General features: G+C 50.1%; 1 protein-coding gene across 3 annotated transcripts in view; it reads right to left on the reverse strand.

Moving 5' to 3' along the window:
- The window catches only part of APPL2 (adaptor protein, phosphotyrosine interacting with PH domain and leucine zipper 2), a 51468-nt gene that overhangs the window by 14391 nt on the left and 17930 nt on the right, over window positions 1–19147 (reverse strand). For all 3 annotated transcript variants that reach the window (XM_047739677.1, XM_047739676.1, XM_047739678.1), the window contains exons 3-14: window positions 17580–17639; window positions 16954–17025; window positions 13325–13412; window positions 10115–10156; window positions 9940–9998; window positions 9061–9207; window positions 5430–5512; window positions 3122–3280; window positions 1519–1707; window positions 601–643; window positions 464–520; window positions 286–374 (exon numbers count right to left, since the gene is read on the reverse strand). In XM_047739677.1, the coding sequence (XP_047595633.1) occupies window positions 286–374; window positions 464–520; window positions 601–643; window positions 1519–1707; window positions 3122–3280; window positions 5430–5512; window positions 9061–9207; window positions 9940–9998; window positions 10115–10156; window positions 13325–13412; window positions 16954–17025; window positions 17580–17639 (1088 nt within the window). The remainder of the gene's footprint in view (window positions 1–285; window positions 375–463; window positions 521–600; window positions 644–1518; window positions 1708–3121; window positions 3281–5429; window positions 5513–9060; window positions 9208–9939; window positions 9999–10114; window positions 10157–13324; window positions 13413–16953; window positions 17026–17579; window positions 17640–19147) is intronic.

Here is a 19147-nt window from a genome sequence, read left to right on the forward strand (position 1 = left end):
ACAGAAAAACGCAAGAAGCCCTGACCAGCAGACCCTCGATGTAAGTCCTGTTTGCTCAGGCTGTGGCTGCACAGTCCAGGGGAAGGATGGTGCCAGGGTCACCCAGGGTCCCGCGGCCGTGGCTCCCGGTTCTGCCCCTCACAGGTGGTGTCACCATGCGCAAACACCCCACCTCTCCCGGCAGCCTGAGCTCCACCCCTAGGTGGTACGTGAAGAGAAATAACTGCTATCCAATTCCTAACTCACAAGTATACGCAAGCCGCTTTCCCACTGTCCTCTAATTACCTGGGACACGGGCTTTCTTGCTTTTTCCCGAAACTTGTAATGGGAGTCACTGCTTGGAGAGCCGTCTGATTCAACTTGATGGCGACTGCCTACAAATGCGCGGGAGGACAGGCTCAGTCCCGGGAGGGGCGCTCACCCTTCAGACTGAGCGAGGGCCGGGGAAGGCAGCACGAGTTACCTCTGGGTTGTCGGTCAGGTAGATCTGTCTGGAGATGTTGTTTATGGCACATATCCACTGTGGAGAGAGGACATTACAAAATCTGCTGGACCCCGGTCACCGCTAGACTAGGACAGAAGTGGAAGAACAAACCCTACCTCCTCATTCTCCTTTCTGCTTTCTGCCTGGAGGATGATTCCCCTGCAATAAAGCACATCCATGTCAGTGACTCCCAGGCCTCTGGCTGAGGCTTAGTCCACATACACTGAACTCAGCTGGGTCCCAAAGGGAAGGGCCGGGAAGGCAGGATGACAGGAAGAGAAGAAAATGGGGTTCAGGCTCCCTGCTCATTTGCTGTGTGATCCTGGACAGATACTTCCTGAGGGAAGTGAGCAGCCGGGCTCAGATCTACTAGCTCGAGGCTGGCGGTTCACAAGCCTGGACATCCTGTTGGCTTCTCAGGTGACTGGGGCCACCAGGAGTCTGGCCCAGAGGCACTGGCAGACCCCCCCCCCCGCCCCCAAACCCATGGAAGGGAGAGGGGAACTGGACACAAATACCACTGCTCTTCCTCTGGGGAGGGCTCCACCCTATCCCGGGACCCCACGGCAGTGGGAGGGGGAGCATGGCTCTTATCCTGTTTTACAGAGAAGACCAAGGAGTTAGGTAACCGGGACCGGGATCCCAGGCCACTCCTGTCACCCAGGAGGGAGGACAAGGTCTGAAACAGCTCTGCCAACCAAACAGACGGTCTGCACTGTACTGACTTGGCTGGACACACTCCTGTCAACACAGGAGCTCAGCTCAGAGCCCCACATGGAAGCAAATGGAAGCAGAGCAGCCACAACTGAAGGGCAGGCAGTCCCTGCGGATGACCCCAAGTGACCTCTTCTGGGCCCCTGTAGTACATGGGGCTCTGTGGGCCAGTATGGGGGCTGAGTGCACCAGCCATCTCGGGTTTTGGCTGGAGCAGAGAGCTCCACGCAGGCAGGTCTGGGGGCCCTCCTCCCGTGCACCCCCCCTCCCCAAGGAGGCCCCTGGCAGGGGCAGAGTCACTAGACCCCCGCCCAGCCTACGATTTCCCGTTGGGCGTGGTGATCTGGAAGCAGTAGCGGCGGTCTTCACAGTCCACGGCCATCACCGAGCAGTTGTCCAGGTCCTGGATCAGGCCTCCGGCCACAGCGCCCCTTGGCTGACACATGAGGTTCCCGCCTTGCGTGAAGAAGTAAAGCCGCTCCCAGGTGGTGGTGACCAGCCCTGTTTTACTGGAAGAACTGTGGTTTTAGAACACCCGCCAGTACGAGGAAGCCCGCGCAGCACCTCAAGGTCTGGGTGCCTCTCCCTGAGTACTGGTGACATTCTAGAAATAGTATTTCTTTACATCAAAGCAAAACTGCTTTGGAAAGAATCCAAATGCAGAGGGGCAGACGAGGCACAATGCAGCCTGGGTGACCCGGAAGTTAGGGGCTCTGCTCACACAGGAGATGCAGCCCGGGGCGAGCCCTGCATGCAGGCGGCAGTCACTGCCCCCACCCGCCCAACGGCAGCCAGACACTGGCTTCTTGCAGGATCTGGAAACAGAATGAGTCCATCCCCGTTAGGAACTGAAAACCTAGATGCTCATTCCTCTAAGACATGGACCTGAACTGCTGAGTCCAGCGAGAGTCACCAGGATCCCCTCGGCTCCCGGCACCTGGAGTTTTCCACCACACTGAGTTTTCCTCTTACTGGATGTTTTGTGCGCTGCTTCCAAAAGAAGTATCCAGTAACTGGCAAACACCACCAACCCTGTAGGGTTTCCTAGCCACACAGACTGACAGATATTTAACTTGTGATCTCAACGAGCTGGAAGAGCTTTGAGGAGCTCCACCTTGGTAAGAAAACGGCTGGCCGTTCCTCTCTATAGATCCTCCATTTGAGAAATATCCGGGACATTTACCTGATCAGTGTTTATCAAGAAGCAGCTTTGTGCAAGGCATGAGGCATCCTGCCTCAAAAATTAGTTATTTCCAAAAACTGGTAATAGCTAGCATCCGAGTGCTTCCTACCTACTGGAAATGGCCTCATTTGGTCCTTGTAACAACTTTATTCAGTAGGTGTGATGATCGGCTCCATTTTGCACAGGACGTGACTGAGGCCCAGCTGAGGCAGGGTGACTGAACCAAGTCAGGGCCCTCACCACACCGAACGGCCTCAGTCTGCTCCTGGACACAAGGAAGCCTGAGCCTCCTCCCTTCAAGCCAAATGGCCCCGAGTGTTACAGCGTGATTCTGTGTGTGAGAACCTGGAGGACCCTGAGGCTGGCTGGCCCTCGGACTCTGGCCTCAGTGGCAGGCTTGAGCACACGGCTCTCACCTGTCAGGGGCTGGGGCCAAGGGCGGGATGGGACAGAAACTCCCTACAGTCCAGGATGATGATGGTTAAGAACAGGCTATCTGCATATAGTCCCCTCGACCAGGGACAGGGACGGCCCAGCGCTCGGAGTCGACGCACTGGGTTCTTCTAAGACTGGTTCAGGCCCACCTCTCGGTGACCAGGGCCCTGAGGTGGGAAGGGCGGCGTGGAGGCCACCACCACCACCCCAGCACCACCCAGCACCACCCACCCTCCCGACGACGCTGTCTAGCCACCTGAGGGAAAACAGACTTCAGAAAAAGAGGCACACAGGGACATTCTCACCTTCTGAGATTAAGGTAACCAGCCTTCTGGATGAGGTTTCTGTTGATCTGTGGCGCGGCCACGTCATAGTCTGGGGCGTAAACAGACTCATCAACAGAGAGCAGCTCCTGCTGGGACGCGCGCATCTTCTCTGCTTCGGCTTCTAGTTCCACCTGAATGCTTAAGACAGAAGGCGTCAGGTCAGCTGCTTCTCACGCAGACCCAGCACGGCGGAGCAGCCCACGGTGGAGCTGTGCCAGGCCTTCCTGCCCCATGGGGCTTCCTGCCCCAGAAGCTGGACATGGTGGGATTCAAGTCTGCTCTGCTAGAAGTGGTTCTACATGGCCGCTGTTTTAGAACAGAACATGAGGAATAAATACCACCGGATGACGCCTGAACCCAGCGAAACAATTTCTCTGCGACAAAGTGGTATCCAGGCTTAGAACTGTTGATGCAATTTTCTTTTAAAAGACTCATTCATCCATTTTAGAGAGGGAAGGAGGGGGAGAGAAAGAGACTGCACACACAAGGAGGGCGGAACCTGACATGGGGCTCAACCCCATCACCCTGAAATCACCACCCAAGCCAAAACCAAGAATCGGAGTCTTAACGGACTGAGCCACCAAGGCGCCCCATGCTGATGCAAACTTTAGGAGAAAAGCTTTGATGAGCCCATCCTCAGGGCTGCCATGCAGGCTGCCTACGAAAGAGCTGGAAGAGAAGGAAGGTGGGAGGGAGGGAAGGAAACAGCAGTCACTCCTGCCCTCCTTTCTACTCCCCAGGCTCCCCTAAGGTGAAAAAGGGCCACTGGAGATTGGTCCCACCTCCTGGATTTTTCTTTTCTTTCTTTTTTTTTCTAAGATTTTATTTATTTATTTGACAGAGATCACAAGTAGGTAGAGAGGCAGGCAGAGAGAGAGAGAGAGGGAAGCAGGCTTCTTGCTGAGCAGAGAGCCCAATGTGGGACTCGATCCCAGGACCCTGAAATCATGACCTGAACAAAAGGCAGAGGCTTTAACCCTCTGAGCCACCCAGTGCCCCCCTCCTGGTCATTTTCCTAAGTGCAGTGACAAAGACAAGGCAATGCTTTTCCTTTTATGTCAGCCCTGCCAATGAGCCTGGGTGGCTCAGCCGGCTAAGCATTTGACTCTTCCTTTCGGTTCAGGTCACGATCTCAGGGTCGAGTCCTGAGATCCAGCCCCGCATCGGGCTCTGTGCGAAGTCTGCTAAAGTTACTCTCTGCCTCCCTCTGTCCCTCCCTGCACTTGCTCACTTGCTCTAAAACAAATTTTATTTTAAAGGTATCTTGAAATACAACATCCTCAAGAAAAGGAGCAACCTTCCTCTGTTTTTCCACATGAAATAAAATCCCACACTCCTACTTCCATTTTGTCTATATGCTTCTCAGCTGCTCTCTGCATCGCCCATGCTCCAGAAATCACGGAGTACTCCCGCAACCAGATCTGCGTTGTGAATGAAGCAAGCCTCCTTGGGGCTCGCTGTCGTGCACACTGGCAATGGAGGCAAGCCTGGCAGGACAGCCTGAAGAGAGGATGGTGTATTTTTTTTTTTTTTTGAGGATGGTGTATTTTTAAAAAATAAGCATTTGAGGGGCGCCTGGGTGGCTCAGTGGATTAAAGCCTCTGCCTTCAGCTCAGGTCATGATCCCAGGGTCCTGGGATGGAGCCCCACATTGGGCTCTCTGCTCAGCGGGTATCCTGCTTCCCTTCCTCTCTCTCTGCCTGCCTCTCTGCCTACTTGTGATCTCTCCCTGTCAAATAAATAAATAAAATCTTAAAAAATATAAGCATTTGCGAGGCTGAAGTGCGATTTGTTAAATTAATTCCAAAAAGGCATAAAGCCCCATGATCGGTCATAAATGGCCATGATGACCAGTTTCCTAAAGAGTCACAGCACTTCTGGCTGTGAGCCCCTTGGTTCCAAAGGGGAAATGAGGCCACGTCTAAATCCACAGCCAGCCTACGCCGGGCCCACGGGCTGTGGAGGCCACTGTGACACAGGGAAGACCTCCCTCAGCACGGGCACTGGGACTTGACGGGAAAGTCCCCTCGCAGACGCTTCATCTTTTCTTTAAGCTATATAATCTGTTCACGTGGTGGGCACAGCTCTGGGCTCCCCACACAGTTGGGGGGCAGTACGCAGAAGGCATTACTTTCCAACCTCAGTATTCCCGAATACCGGCAGCTAAGAAGGGGCCCACTGCCCGGAGTCCCCATGGTGGCGGGGCTCCGTCCCTCCCACCTCCCAGACGGATGGATTCGGCAGGAAAGGCAGAGGCCCCTGGACCCAGAGTGGAGTGCAGCCTTACCTCTGGACCATGTCCGCAACTGAGGATAAAAAGCTGTTCATATTTTGGGAAAACATCTCTGCTCCCTTCTTAAAGAAGTTAATCTGAAAGACAGAATGGTGTTCTGAAGGTCACCTAGGAAAGGTGATCAGTGAACGCATCCAGCATGGGACTGACAGCGTTGGGGGGGGACCCTGGCTGGCCTGCCAAGTCCCTGGCTGGACTCCCACGCCCATGGAGTTCCTCCCGACCCAGTGCACTGCAGACTGGGGACACTGGGAGCTCTTACGGACAGGCCGGGGGACATCAGGGATAATGTGAATTCACTGCCTGGCACATACTAGATGACGTGCGTCGGTAGCTCCTATTGACAATTATTTCTGATGGTCTCATCGTCAGCTCTTCACTGTGAATTCTGTGAATTTTGGACAGAAAGCTTCTAGGGGGGCAAGGAGCAGGTCTACACCTTGGCATCCCCAGGGGCTTCCATCAGCATATGACAGCTGACGTACACGGCCAGAACCAGACGAGCGCTGGGTGGAGCGTGGCGGGAGGTGCTCAGAGGAGCAGACCCCGGAGTCTGCCGTGACCCCAGTCAGCGAGTCATGTGCGGCTTGAAACACGGGCTGGACAGAGGATGCGGCTGGGATGCTGCCCTTCCAACCCTGACGTCAACCCAGAGGGGACTGTGGGTGTGAAGGAGGCAGCACAGCCCTGGGCCTGAACAGCTGCTCAGCCGGGTGAGCTCCCTTCCGGCCCCCAGTGTTCTGGGATGCGGGCTCTCTGCGCTCAGCGGAGGGTGGCCCGAGGAGGGCTCCGTCTTCTTTGAAAATAAAACTTCAATTGCTGGCTTTTGGGGAACAAACAGAAAGGAAGTCCTTACTTCCTGTGGTCCCAGGGTATTCACTTTCCTGAAAGGCTAGGTTGCCTCACAAACCCTGACGGGCAGGGCACAGGGAGGGGCCTGCTTCTGTGGATTACTGACATCTGTCACCATCCCGCCCCAAAGCTCAAGTCTCCATTTCTTCCCATGGCCAAGGCTTTAAAAAATCCGAATACTGGGGGTGACCTGTTCCATCTTACGTGCCTGATCACAGAAAGGTAAGAGTTGCAAGCCTGAGTCATGAGAAAAGGGAGAAAATGCTTAGCTTTGGACATGGGACTTCTCTCACATTCTGGGCCGGGTCAAGAGTCTGATCTGGAAGCAGCCCCTGCCCTGTGCGGTGGGCAGGAAACGCGACCACGCACCCTCGTGAGGCTGGCAGGCTTCGCATGCTCACATCCTGGGGAAGGAGGCACCCCCACGCCCTTAGTTTTCACAGGATAAGAACAGGATGATCACGATTATCCTAATGTAAGGTAATCACGTGGGGCGCTGCTCTGGCCCCGTGATCTTTTAATCATGCGGAGATGAAAACAGCAAATGCCGTTCTGAATCTCTGTAACCTGCCACATCAAAGCCTGCTCCGGGGCCTCCTGCAGTTCTGAGGACACAGCCCCCCAGTGGCCTTCCCCTTTTCCCCTCCCTGAACTCCCTGGAATTGATACTCCAAATTCCATGGCTTAGCTCCTCTGTTATTCTTTACGTTCGGGGGTGGGGGGGGGGTTGTTCCTGCAATCCCTCAAGCAGTCTGGTCTGAAGGGATGGAAGGGCAGGAGGGATGAGATCCTGGCTTCTCTAGCCAGCTTCCATCAGATCTACCCTGCGACCACTATCCTGGACTTGATTTCTGGGATCTCGTAAACCTGTACACAGTTTGCAAAACCTGTTTCAGGCATGATGACTGAATCGTGATCTCAGTGCAAACCTGTTCAACAAGGGCCAGGGGAGGCAGAAATGAAGTCAAACAGCCCACAGTGAAGCAGGTGGTGCCGTGAAGCCTGGCTCAGTGCCGCATTATCCAGAGACCCAGATTCTCGGGCCTTCGGAGCCGCAGGAAGTACAGTGGTCTGACAGCCATCAGCCAAAAAGGTGGACGCTTAGTCAACGTGGATTTAAAACAGCTGATGACGTGGGAGGAGAGCAAATACTTTGGGATCATCCAAAAGATTTATGGGTTAGACAACAACTGGTCTAAGCAAAGGAGCTATAGTTTTCTGCAGGATGTGAAGTCTGCAGCGGGAGGGACTATCTGGTCTCGGTCTTGAAATTTGGGTACTTTGCACATGAAAGGGAAACATGCTGTCCTCAGTCCTCAAGGTCCTCAGTCCTCAAGGCAGCTGCTGCTGCCACCCATCATGACTGCGGCATGCTCTGCTCTGTGTCCCAGGCTGGGGTTGGGGGGGAGGCGGGGGGGGTACGGTTTGCTAGTCCCCCTGGGGGGGTACAGTGAGGGGGCTGCATTCACTTAGCTGAGCCCCAGTTCTTAAGAGGCCAGGACTCGTGCTCCACAGGCCATCACTGTCAATCCAGGGAGGACAGACAGGACAGGAGGCATTAATGAGAGAGCAAAGGCAGCACGGCCAGGCCCTCCGCTGGGCAGAGGTGCGAGAACTAAGGAGAGAGGCGGCACCAGCACCCACCGCGAGAAGCTGGATGCTGCAGGGGTCTGCCATGGAACGGAGCCCAGGGCTGGACAGGGCCAGCTTTGGGTTCAATCCAGCTTTACCCAGACGACACAGACAGATTATAGCGCTCTGCTTAAATATCACCCCTGAAGACAGAAGCCATCTTGAGTAACCTCGCCTTTCAATGTCACAACCACATAAAAAGACGGATCACTGAGCTTGAATGCCTAAAGATCCTCCCTTGCTCCCCTTTCCCAAACTGAAGGATACTGATGCTGTTTTCGGAAATACACGTATTTTTTTTAACATGTATTTAAAAAGAATAGATGCTCACACATGTGGTGTTTTAAAAAGTTGCTGTTTTCTTCTCAAAATTCTGTTTCCTGACATCCCCTTCTATTCCTAGGTTGTCAACTGAGAGAAGATTCCCGGGTGTGTTTCCTGAATGCTGGGGTGCAGTGCTAGAGTCCGTGTTAAATGGGCTCCAGCAAGACAGGGATGGAGGGGAGGGGTGGTGCCATTCACCATGAATGGACACTCACTCCTGTCCCTGCCAGGCTGGTGCTGCCCAGCCAGGGCCCCGCCCTGCCACTGGAGACTCCGGACAGACGAGTGTTCAGGAGACCACTAATGGCGGAAAAAGCTACATACATCCCGGACAGACTTCAGCAAGCTACATCAGTGTTTTGCCACGGCCCAGATGCCAAGGTGCCGGCCATGACCTCAGCAGTGAGAACAGCCCAGCTGAGGGTGAGCCTCGCCACAGAGAGCAGCAGGGGACCGTGTGTGGGTCTTAAGCTGTAGGCCCAGCTCTACCAATCTGAGCAGTTCTTCTTCTCAGAACATTAGACCAGCCCTGACTCTCACTTGGCTCAGAGACAAAGGGCCATGCCAGCACCCCCTCCGGCCCCGTGGGAGGCTTGGGACGGAGGCCATCACTGCCTGCACGTCCAGCCTAACAATCCATCCCCCCTGGAAGCTTTTCACGTGCTGAACCTAAGGAAAGTTCCAGGGAGGTGGTGCATTCGTGTTTCTTTCTCTGAAACATGCTTCGGTTTCTCCTAAACGCTAGCTCAGCAGGCACACTGAGCTGTTCTCCCCAGCTGGCTCAGGGCTCAGCCCTCAGGGGATGGGCATGGCCTACCTGTCCGTGGGCAAAGCCTATCATGGGCTCCATCATGGCCACGCGCTTCCTGTCCTGCAGCGCATTGAGGGCGCAGTAGTACTGGAGGGAAGAGAGGTGCTGTTTCCGTCGCGCGGCTGCCACCTCTTTCACGACATCCGTCTTCACCTGAGTGAGAGGCGAAGGCAAACGTCAGGCTGTCTGAAGGACGTGGTAGTTCTGTAAGAGCATGAAGCTTCAACAGTGTGTGTTTACTCATGAGACCCATTTCTGTGACCAATACAATAAAACTCAGATAAGGTTCCCCTTTATGTTTTAAAAACTCCCAATTAAAAATACTGAAGTATTAGCATCTCTGTGCTTATAAGGCTGCCCCGGGGTGAAGCCAAGTACTCCCCGAGCCTTTAGGAGAACAACTCAGGGGCCTGCACTGAGAGCCACAAACATTTTAGTTCACTCCTAAGACTGTATTCCAAGGAAGTAATTTAGCTCAAGGAAATCATGCAACAGAAGTAGGAATTTAGATGCATTCAAATGGACAATATCATCTACAGCAGCAAAAAAGCACGAGTTAGAGAAGCAGAGCCAAAATCCAGGGCAAGAAATTCAAGTGACCTGAATACGTATGCGGGAGACAAGCACAAGGTACCGAGCTAATCTGAAATCATTGTGCAAATGTAATTATACAATGGTTCCAAGTTGCTGTCTAATAAACCACGTTGTAAAGCCAGAATAGGGAGGTAGAAGTCTACTTATGAGATTCAGAATAATTAAAAATCTACGTATATGAAAGAAGAAAAAGAATTCATCAAGGTACCCTCAATGCCATGAATTCACAGCAGAAATGTAGAAAAGGAGCTTAAGTAAGTGAGGGGAAAAACACCATGTCAGGTGTCTTACCTTCTCATTCTCCTTTTTTTTAGGAAGCCTGCTATATTTTGCCATTGAGAGGTCATGCTCTAAAAATAAAGAGGCATTTTAGCACCCAGATGGGTTGAAAGGCAAGAACATTCATTCAGCATCTCCACCCACACACATACTAAACCCACGCGCCAAGAACGGAGAAGATGCCTACCATTACTGGCGAGTCCAAAAAGATCCTTTAAAGTGCTAACCTCTGAACAAGAGAGAAAAAAAAAATCTTAGAGCAAAGGAAAGTAAAATATGCCAACCCAGAGCTCTGTGCTTCCCCAAGAAACAAAAGTCCATGTGTGGAAGGAGGACGGCTCTGTGAGCCCCTCCTCCGGGCCTCTGCCCTCACATAGCTCTTGGCCTCCTGGTGTGACTGGAGTTTGTGGCTTCAGCTGCATCCCAAACTTGGGACCCTGACTGATCCTGACCACCCACTCCTTGTTGACAGCATTTGGGGGGTCCATGAAGCAGAGGGTCCCCGGGGGAAGTGGGCTGGAGTGTGTGGTGGACAGGTGCTCTTCAGGGAGACCTGGAGTATACAGCTAAGCTCGGACTCTCCTGCCCCCACAAAAGAGTGTTCTAATACCTCTTTCCTCACAATATCTGGACCATACTTAGAACCTAGAAAGGCCCTTTGGCTGGCCATTTTTAACGTCTGGCAAAGCCACCAATAACAAAGGAATATGGGGGTGCTCATTTGCAAGAGCAAGTGCACGAGCGGGGGGGGGGGGGGGCAGAGGTGGAAGGAGAAGCAGGCTCCCCGCTGAGGGACTCCCGGGATCATGACCTGAGCCTACGGCAGCCACTTAACCAACTGAGCCACCCAGGCGCCCAGGGTATTTGTTTTAATGACAAAGTCTGAAGCCATCTAGCACAGGGTACCTGCAACAAGCCAACACACACCACTATATCCTCCTGTGGGTGCCACGCGCCTCACGCGTGAGGACATATAACAAAGTCCAAGACTGAGAAATAAAAAACGACGAGGTCAGTGAGGGTGATGGCTGTCCAAGGTTAAAAAAAACCACACAGAGACATCTAGAAGAAAGCGATACTTTCTACAACTCTGCCACAATCAGTTTTGCTTCATCAAACAAAGGAAAGCATTTTCATACCTTTTATGCCTTTTTCTGTTTGCCTCAAAACTGCCTCCAGCTTTCCAATCTCTCATGTTATTCTTAGGCTTTCTGGTATCGGGCCGCTTTCTGCATTTCCCTTTCTTCCCCTCTCCCTTTCACTTCCTACTGGAGCACTCTCAGGGGTTTTCCCTTCTCGGGTCAAATAGCTTCCTTAATCGGTTTGTGTTCTCTTCATTTAGATAGGTACTTGGATCGGTGCATAAATGGAAAAGGAGGCGAAACGTCAGGTAAAAACCATCACGTGGAGGGGAGGCCAGATTCTAAGCTGGTTCTCGAGCTGACTCAAGCATGACCTGGGCCAAACGCTTCACACTTGCATGCTGGTGTCGTCAGAGAAGGTTACTGTGATTCACTGTTTCCAAAGATACCGAAGAGGCTTCTCTTTTTACTATTACCACATAGTTTTATTCTCTTTAAAAAAAAAAATCGCCATCCTAGGCAAATACTACTAATCCACACTTGAGTCCTACAGGACCGACAAGGCCTGGTCATTACCACTGCCAGGACCCTCTGGCCCGGGCTGCCTCCCACCACAAAGCTGAAAGACACAAATCTGATAACGTAGGTCGGGGTGGGGGGGTGTGATTATTTTCTGTCTAAAAGACTTGGAGTTTGTTCTTAAAACGATATCCCCACACATTTCTATGATTTTATTTAGAGAAAATCTTTATGAAAAAATGCACTAAGACTCTCAGTTCTCACTGGATAATCAGCACGGGACTACACGCAGCTTTGGGATTTGCATGCTATTACAGACGAGCAACACACAAAACCACTAAAACTCCTGCTCAAGCAAGGTTTCTCCTCACACAAGCTGACCTATCATTTATTGTTCTTTGTCAGGTTTCAGTGCTGTCACACCGCCCCTGGCAAATGTTCAGGTCTACCTAGAGCCTCAGGTGACGTGATCACAGGGAATCTCCATATGGGTGGGTGTGGGGAGAAGACCATCTTTAAGATGTGCTGTGTCTCTCCTGCCTGAATAAATTTTACATTTTAAGGTGAGTATATATATATATGGATATATATATATATGTGTGTGTGTGTGTGTGTGTGTGTGTGTGTGTGTATATGATTTCATTTAAGGTGAAAAAAAAATATACATATATGAATATGACTTCAGTTCAGAGCAAGAGAGCGGGAGAGTGAGCACGAGGCAGGTGGGGGAAGAAGGCAGAGGGAGAAGCTGAATTCCCAGTGAGCAGGGATTCTGATGTGGGGGTCGATCCCAGGACCCCAGGATCATGACCTGAGTTGAAGACAGACGCTTAACCAACTCAGCCATCCAGCCACCCCCGAAGAGGCAGCACTATACTGAACAGATCTCTGAGTACTTGGTTCAGATTTCTTTGGCCAGCAATTTTTATATCGGTGTTCTAGAAAATACAATTCTTCCATCTCTAAGCAGTGAATATTTTCAGTGACATAAAGAACAAAAAGACTAGAAAGTTTGGGTTCCCTTTTGTATTATCAACTACTTTTTTTTCAAGATTTTTGGTTCTTTTTTATTCATTTTTTGACTACCTTGATTTCCAAGAGATAGAAAATTACTCTAAAGTTTTGTTTTGCTTTTTCACTGAAGAACCAAAAATAGTCCAGAAGGGCAACCAGGCTTTCTGAACCAGTCCCAGATCTATCGACCCACTAAAATGTGAGCTCCAGGAGAACAGGGAGCTTGTCTGCCTTGTTCATGGCTGCAGCTCAGGGTCTAGCACAGGTAAAGCATGGTCCCTGCCCCTCTGTCCCTCTCTAAGCCACCCACATTACATTCCAAAGCATTCATGGCTTCCCAAAAACAGCATGACTCCTATAAATGCTCTAAACCAGTAATACAAACCTTGCCATCTTTGTCTCCTTGGTAAACACTTACTCATCTTTCAAAACCCAGCACAGAGATCACCTTCTCCAGGAAGCCCTCTCTGGCACTCTAACTTCAAAAGGGTAATCACACCTTTCCGAGTGCTGTTTTTATTCCTTGTGCCTCTCTCTCCGGCTGCCCTCATCACATAATGTTATGATTGTTTCCAAGTCAGTTTTCTCATTAGCCTGTAACCTTCCTTTAGGGGAGCCAAGAACATAGTGGAGATTGAGTGAAAGGTAGCTAAACTGAAGTGCTCCGAAAAAGAAAGGCATTTCTCAATGATGCACATATTTAAAGAAATTAATGCAGTCAGAACAATTATGAAATGAATTGATGTTTTGCAGGTAACTGGCACCGAACTCAGTAACTTTACCTGTGAGATCCTTTTCTCGAAATTGTATAATAGGTAGAATCATTGTGTCTGCCAACTGTTTAGCCAACTCTGTATGGAGAACATTAAGCTGAAAAGAGAGAGAAATCTTATTGAAAAAAATTTAACCCACTATAAAGGACACTGCTTTCCACACAGGATCACACTGGACAATTCTGTGTGTTTCAAGAGTTCTGCTACATTTCCTCGGCAAATAAACAACACTTCATGAAGCTGCAAATGATACAGGCCCAGAGGTACTCAAAACTAAATGCAAGGTTCTGAGCTGGCCTCAGTTAGGTTTGCTAAAGCAGTCTCTGAGCCCACGGCTACAGTCTGTATATGGTGCAAACCAGGCTGAGCCACACCAGCTGGAGGAGAACACGTTCATATCCTTGCAGTGAGCACAGCTCGCTGGGAGCATTCACCTCAGGTCACACGTTACCAGCCACCCTGCGCGCGCTCCCTCTCAGAAGGGCTGAGGTCACACTTGCAAGACGGGCCCGCTGGGAGCCTATTAACCCTAAAACTACAGCAGCTGCAGGCCTGGGAGTTACTCTGGAGAATTACATGCTTTGTATCCCTTGGTTCTCACCCACTCTGAGAGTCCGGTCTTACTGACTGTACCCATGTACCAGGTGGACAAACAACTCTCCACATCCAGACAGCAAAGAGGCAGAACGGTTGGGATTTTCATCCTGGGCTACTGGAATCCGAACTCCAGGTTTTTCCCCTTATACCGTGTTGGATAGAGAGTCTTATGCTCACGAAGTTGCTCAAACTTCAAATGTCTGGTAGTCTAGACACAGCAACGAAAACATATTACTAAAGATGTTTTGGGATTCCTGCTTGGGGAACAAAGGGAAATCACCCAGCAGTCTTTTTGGCAGTGTGCATCTGGCCAAGCTTCTTTCAGCGATGACAGCAGTCACATACGAGGCCCCTCTGTACCCACAGCTCTCCTACCAACAGATCTGGTCCTTCAGGGCTGTACTTCCAGAACTGCTCTGAAAAGCTTACAGACTATCATTTGCCAGGCAGGGGAGCTGGAGGCCAAGCAGTTAATGTCCCATCTTTCAATCATCAAGACAAAGCACGGCAGCTTTGTTCTGCTGAGAACACAGGAGGACAGACATGCCAATAAATGACACCAAGACAGAATGTGTTAACTACTTTTCCTGAATAACTTCAGTGAGAAATGTACTGTTTTTTTACTAACAGTTAAGTGAATGAAAGTCAACCAGTGTACCTACTATGTGTCTGGCTGTGTGTTCAATGCCCTGATACACATTATCTCATTTAATCTCTACAATAGCCCAGTTAGGTGAGCTTTCTCGCTGCTGCCACTTACAGATGAAGACATCAAAAATCAGGGTGATTAGGTGGCTTTCCAGGCATCATTCACTTTTGGAATGGTAAATTTCCTATCTACTCATTGTCTTCCTTATTTCTTAAGGATTAAGGGGTTTGGCACCAACTTTTTTCCCTGGGGTTTTGAGAGGTATGGGACAATCACTTCTAAACACCGTGCCTTAGCTCAAGAGAGTGGAAAGAGATTACCTCTTGGCACTTCAATATTGTCATCCTGAAAATAAGGAGAATACCACCTTCCCTGCATGGTTACTGTGACGACAAAACAGTAACCTGAATAGAAAACACTCAGAGTAGAGGGCCCGACGCACACTCGTTGGCATATCCATAATGATGGTGAATTCCTATTTCGGGTGCACTCAGCAGAAGTGATCTAGGAACCCTGCCTTTGGGGAAATCAACAAGGACAGAAATTTCTATATGCATACAACATGGGAGTGTCTGGTTCCTAGGGATTCCATTAAAAATATAAGCCACACAAAATCTCTACTTTTAGTTTTTTTCTGAGTCAAGTTACTTGTCTTGAAAATTTTCCAACCTGATACAGGCCCTGGTAGAGAAAACAACCTGAAAATCTACTCAGAAGCCTCCCACCTGAGCTAATGGCTTTCATGCACATAGGTCTCCACACCAAGAGGCTTGTTTGAGAAGCCCCGACAGGGCCAAGCTTCTGGGACGCCGTCATACCACCTGTAACATCACGTTCCCAGCCGTCCAGCCTTTGGGAATGATTCACTCCCCACCAAAAGCATCATCATTCCTGCCCATGAAAGGAGGGTTTTAAGTAAATATCTTAAACTGGAAATATCGGTTCTGGGTGTCTGACAACTAACCACATTTCCTTAGCAACTGGCTCTGGTCAAGAAAAGACCTGACTTCAGAGGGTGTAGTCCGCTGCTTCTCCCCCTGGGCTCCTTATTCATGGCTAATTAGGAAACATTTGTCTCCTCACTTCCAAAAAAATTACTTTTTACTCCTCTCTAGTTACTTTTTTCCATTCATGCTCCTCCTCTTCTGGAAAAGACATGTATCCATTTTAAACATACACTGTGAAAAGAGTCAGAGTCGTGGAGAAAGTATGAAGCTGAAAAAGAACTGGACGATAGTTCTTTTATATCCTGTTATATCTCCCTTTACAACCTTTTATATGTTATATCCCCAGTGCCTACAACAGTACAGGTGGTCAGTGCGTGTTTGCTGAACGAGTATCAGCTTGTTGGGTTAACTTATTGACTGAATGACCCTGCAATGTTAGTTTCACATTCTATAAACTGAAGACGGTATCTCTTCTACACTAGCGCCTGGACAGTGAAACGGCACCTGCATATTCTTTTGCTGCTTCATCATCATTTTCTGCTGTGAGAACTACAAGCTCCTTGAACGATGAAATACGATTTCGTACTGACCCAGTTCTGCAGAGGGTTCTGCTCAGCACCAGGAGCATCTGAGCTGCAGTGTTTATCACAAACTGGGATTTATGTACTTCTAACAATTACCCATTTTTCACAAATGTTCCCAATGTATTATGCAGTACAGCTACAACAACGGTTGCATGAAACCCTCTGTGGTGGGGTGAACCCTGCCCGCCCTCATCCTCCCCAAAGAAAAGTCCAAGCAGAACATGTGAATCTTTAGAAACAAGATCTTCACAGATGTGATGACGGACCTCCAAATGAGACCATCCTCAGTTATCCAGGTAGGCCTTAATTCAATGACAAGTGTCCTTATATGAAGAGAAGACACAGAGGGAAGGAGTGAAGTGGGGTTGGGAGGAGGCCATGGCAAGGTGGAGACTGGAGGGATGCAGCCACATGCCATGGGACAGTCAGGGGCAACAGAAGCCGGAAGAGGCCACGAAAGATTCCCCCTCGGGCCTCTGGAGGGAGCCTGGCCTTGCCAACAACTTGATTTCATACTTCTGGCCTCCAGAACTGGGAGAAAATAAATGTCTACTGTTTTAAGCCACCTACTTGTAATTTATTACAAGCAGTTAGAGAAACCAGTACACCCTTCTTAGGAAATTGAATTCTCAGAAATCTCTCTTGGTCCATTGTTCACGTATAACAAAGCCTTTCTCCTCACACCAGGAACAGACATAATTGCATACAACCTGTCTTATGAAATGAGCCTTGGAAGAGCAGCAAGTTGAGATATACTCTGAGATATTTAAGGAGATATCTAAAATGGAAAGTGGGCCAACACAAAGATGAAATAAAGTTCAAGAAGGAATAAAATCAAATTTTGCCATGTTGTGATCTTACCTCATCTACCACTTTGGCAAAATAGTGGAGTGTAGAAATTACTTCTTCATCGCCTTTGCCAAGAGCAAAATTCTAAGACCAGAGAATAAAAGACCCGGGTGTCAAGGCTTGGGGAGTCAGCGCTACCACCCCACCCACGTCCCACTGCCCTCCACACCAGTCCCCACTCTGCTCCCGAGCGCACAGGGTGTCACAGTGTCTGGCTGCAGAAAATGAGTGCGCTAGCCTCGTCCTGCCCCGCAATGCTCTCAGCCGCCCCTCCCTGACTATCCCTTTGTTGGCCATCGCCCTTCTTCTGTCTGGACATAACGTCATCTTTGAGTTTAGTTCCTGGAACTGGGTTATTTCCTGGAATTTGATTCCGCAGATCACGAACCCTCAAGGCAGTGGGTGACTTCTGTAGGCTAATTAGAATATACCATAAAGACTTTGGGATAATCACCAATTAGAATTTATCAGGGGAAAGGAAAAGGCAAGACAAGAGAAAAAAACAGGAGTGGACCACGAACAAAAAGAAAGAAGGAAATCAAAGCCTCTCAAGGATGCCCTTGGAGGATTCCTTACAAGACCGTCAACTCACGAGGGCCCCGAGCACAGCCTCACGTGCCAGGTGAATCCCCAGTTACCTGTCTCTCGTATGCCAGCAGCTGCTTCGAGAGCTGGTGGGTGGCCAGGCACATCTCATTCTGCAGGGAGAGGACAAAAGCAGGTAAGATGTGTCCAACACACACAGAGGCACCAGAGAAACGTCACCCTAAAAAAATGTATGTGTGTGTCTGTGAAATAATAGTTTGTTCAGAAATTATTTGGAAAACAAGAGCAAAACAAATTAAAAGGGGTAAAGCTTGTTTCCCCGCAAACCCCCCCACCACAATTTACAAATTACTGCTCCCTCTGGTCAGTCAGTACAAAAATGTAGTGAGCAATTACGCTGTGCCCAACATCCAAGAAAGACGCTGTCCCTGTTCTCACAGGATTTACTGGGGAAGCAGACATCAAAAAATGGTTACAAGCATGATGAGAACTGCAAAGGAAATCGCAGACATGTTAGGGCTCTGGTAGGAGCACGCAGATGGTCTCTAAGGAAGAGGTTCTAAGTGGACCCCTGAAGACAGACGAGGACTTAGCCATGAGAACCAGCTTTCCAGAAGGAGGGACTCGCGTGTGGAAAGCAGCACAGGCTGTCTGAACGGCGACAGAGCAGAGTGTAGCTGGAGCAGGGGGTGCAGGTGTGCAGGAGAGACGAGGCTGGCTGTGCGGGCAGAGGGCACACAAATTCCAGGGTCCACATCTGGCCTGGATTCTAAGTGCAGTGGGAATTTCAGCAGCACTGGGACCTGATCAGATCCAGCACACCCAAGAGGGCTAGGTCAGTCTTGCTGGATAGAACACAGAAGCACAGCTGCCCTGTCCTGGGAGGCCCGTTTTGTGCCACTTTTCACTGGCCCATATTGTTCATCTTCCTCTTCTCCGATTTATCCCTCTAATCTCTGACTGTGGGGCAGTTTTCCACCATTAGCCTCCCACAGTCAATGCCCTCCGTCTAGAACACGTGTTTTCCATCTCTAAAGCTCACTGAAAGCTTCTCTTCAGATTCAGGACTCACTCCTAGCAGAGGAGAGAGCCACAGGGTCTGACTGGAGAGGAGGGGAGGGCACTGGCTGGCCTTGGCCTTGGCCTTCACTTACTTTTTTTTTTTAAGATTTTTTTTTTTATTTATTTGACAGACAGATCACAAGTAGGCAGAGAGGCAGGCAGAGAGAGACAGGAGGAGGAGGCAGGCTCCCTGCTGAGCAGAGAGCCCGATGCAGGACTTGATCCCAGGACCCTGAGATCATGACCTGAGCCGAAGGCAGAGGCTTTAACCACTGAGCCACCCAGGCGCCCCCACTTACTTTCTAATTCTAGGCTTGCTGTTCCTTTAGGGGCAAGGCCCGAACTCTGCAGGGGCTTGTTTTCTTTACCTTGGTTTTGCTTTGCAAGACCCATCGGAGTCCTAATCCTACTTTTTTCAGCCTTCTTTGCTGACAACCAGCCAACCTGTTCCCCAGCTTCCTTCACTGGCCCCAAGGAATAGGCACTAATGGGCCCCGAAACATGGCTATCTCCCTTTTTCCCCAGAATAAAACAAGCACATATAATAAAAGTTCCCGGCTTTGGCATCCTACCAGGGTGCCCCTCCTTTCAAAACAAA

Source organism: Lutra lutra, chromosome 8 (genome assembly GCF_902655055.1).
Source record: "Lutra lutra chromosome 8, mLutLut1.2, whole genome shotgun sequence".
Taxonomy (NCBI): Eukaryota; Metazoa; Chordata; class Mammalia; order Carnivora; family Mustelidae; genus Lutra; species Lutra lutra.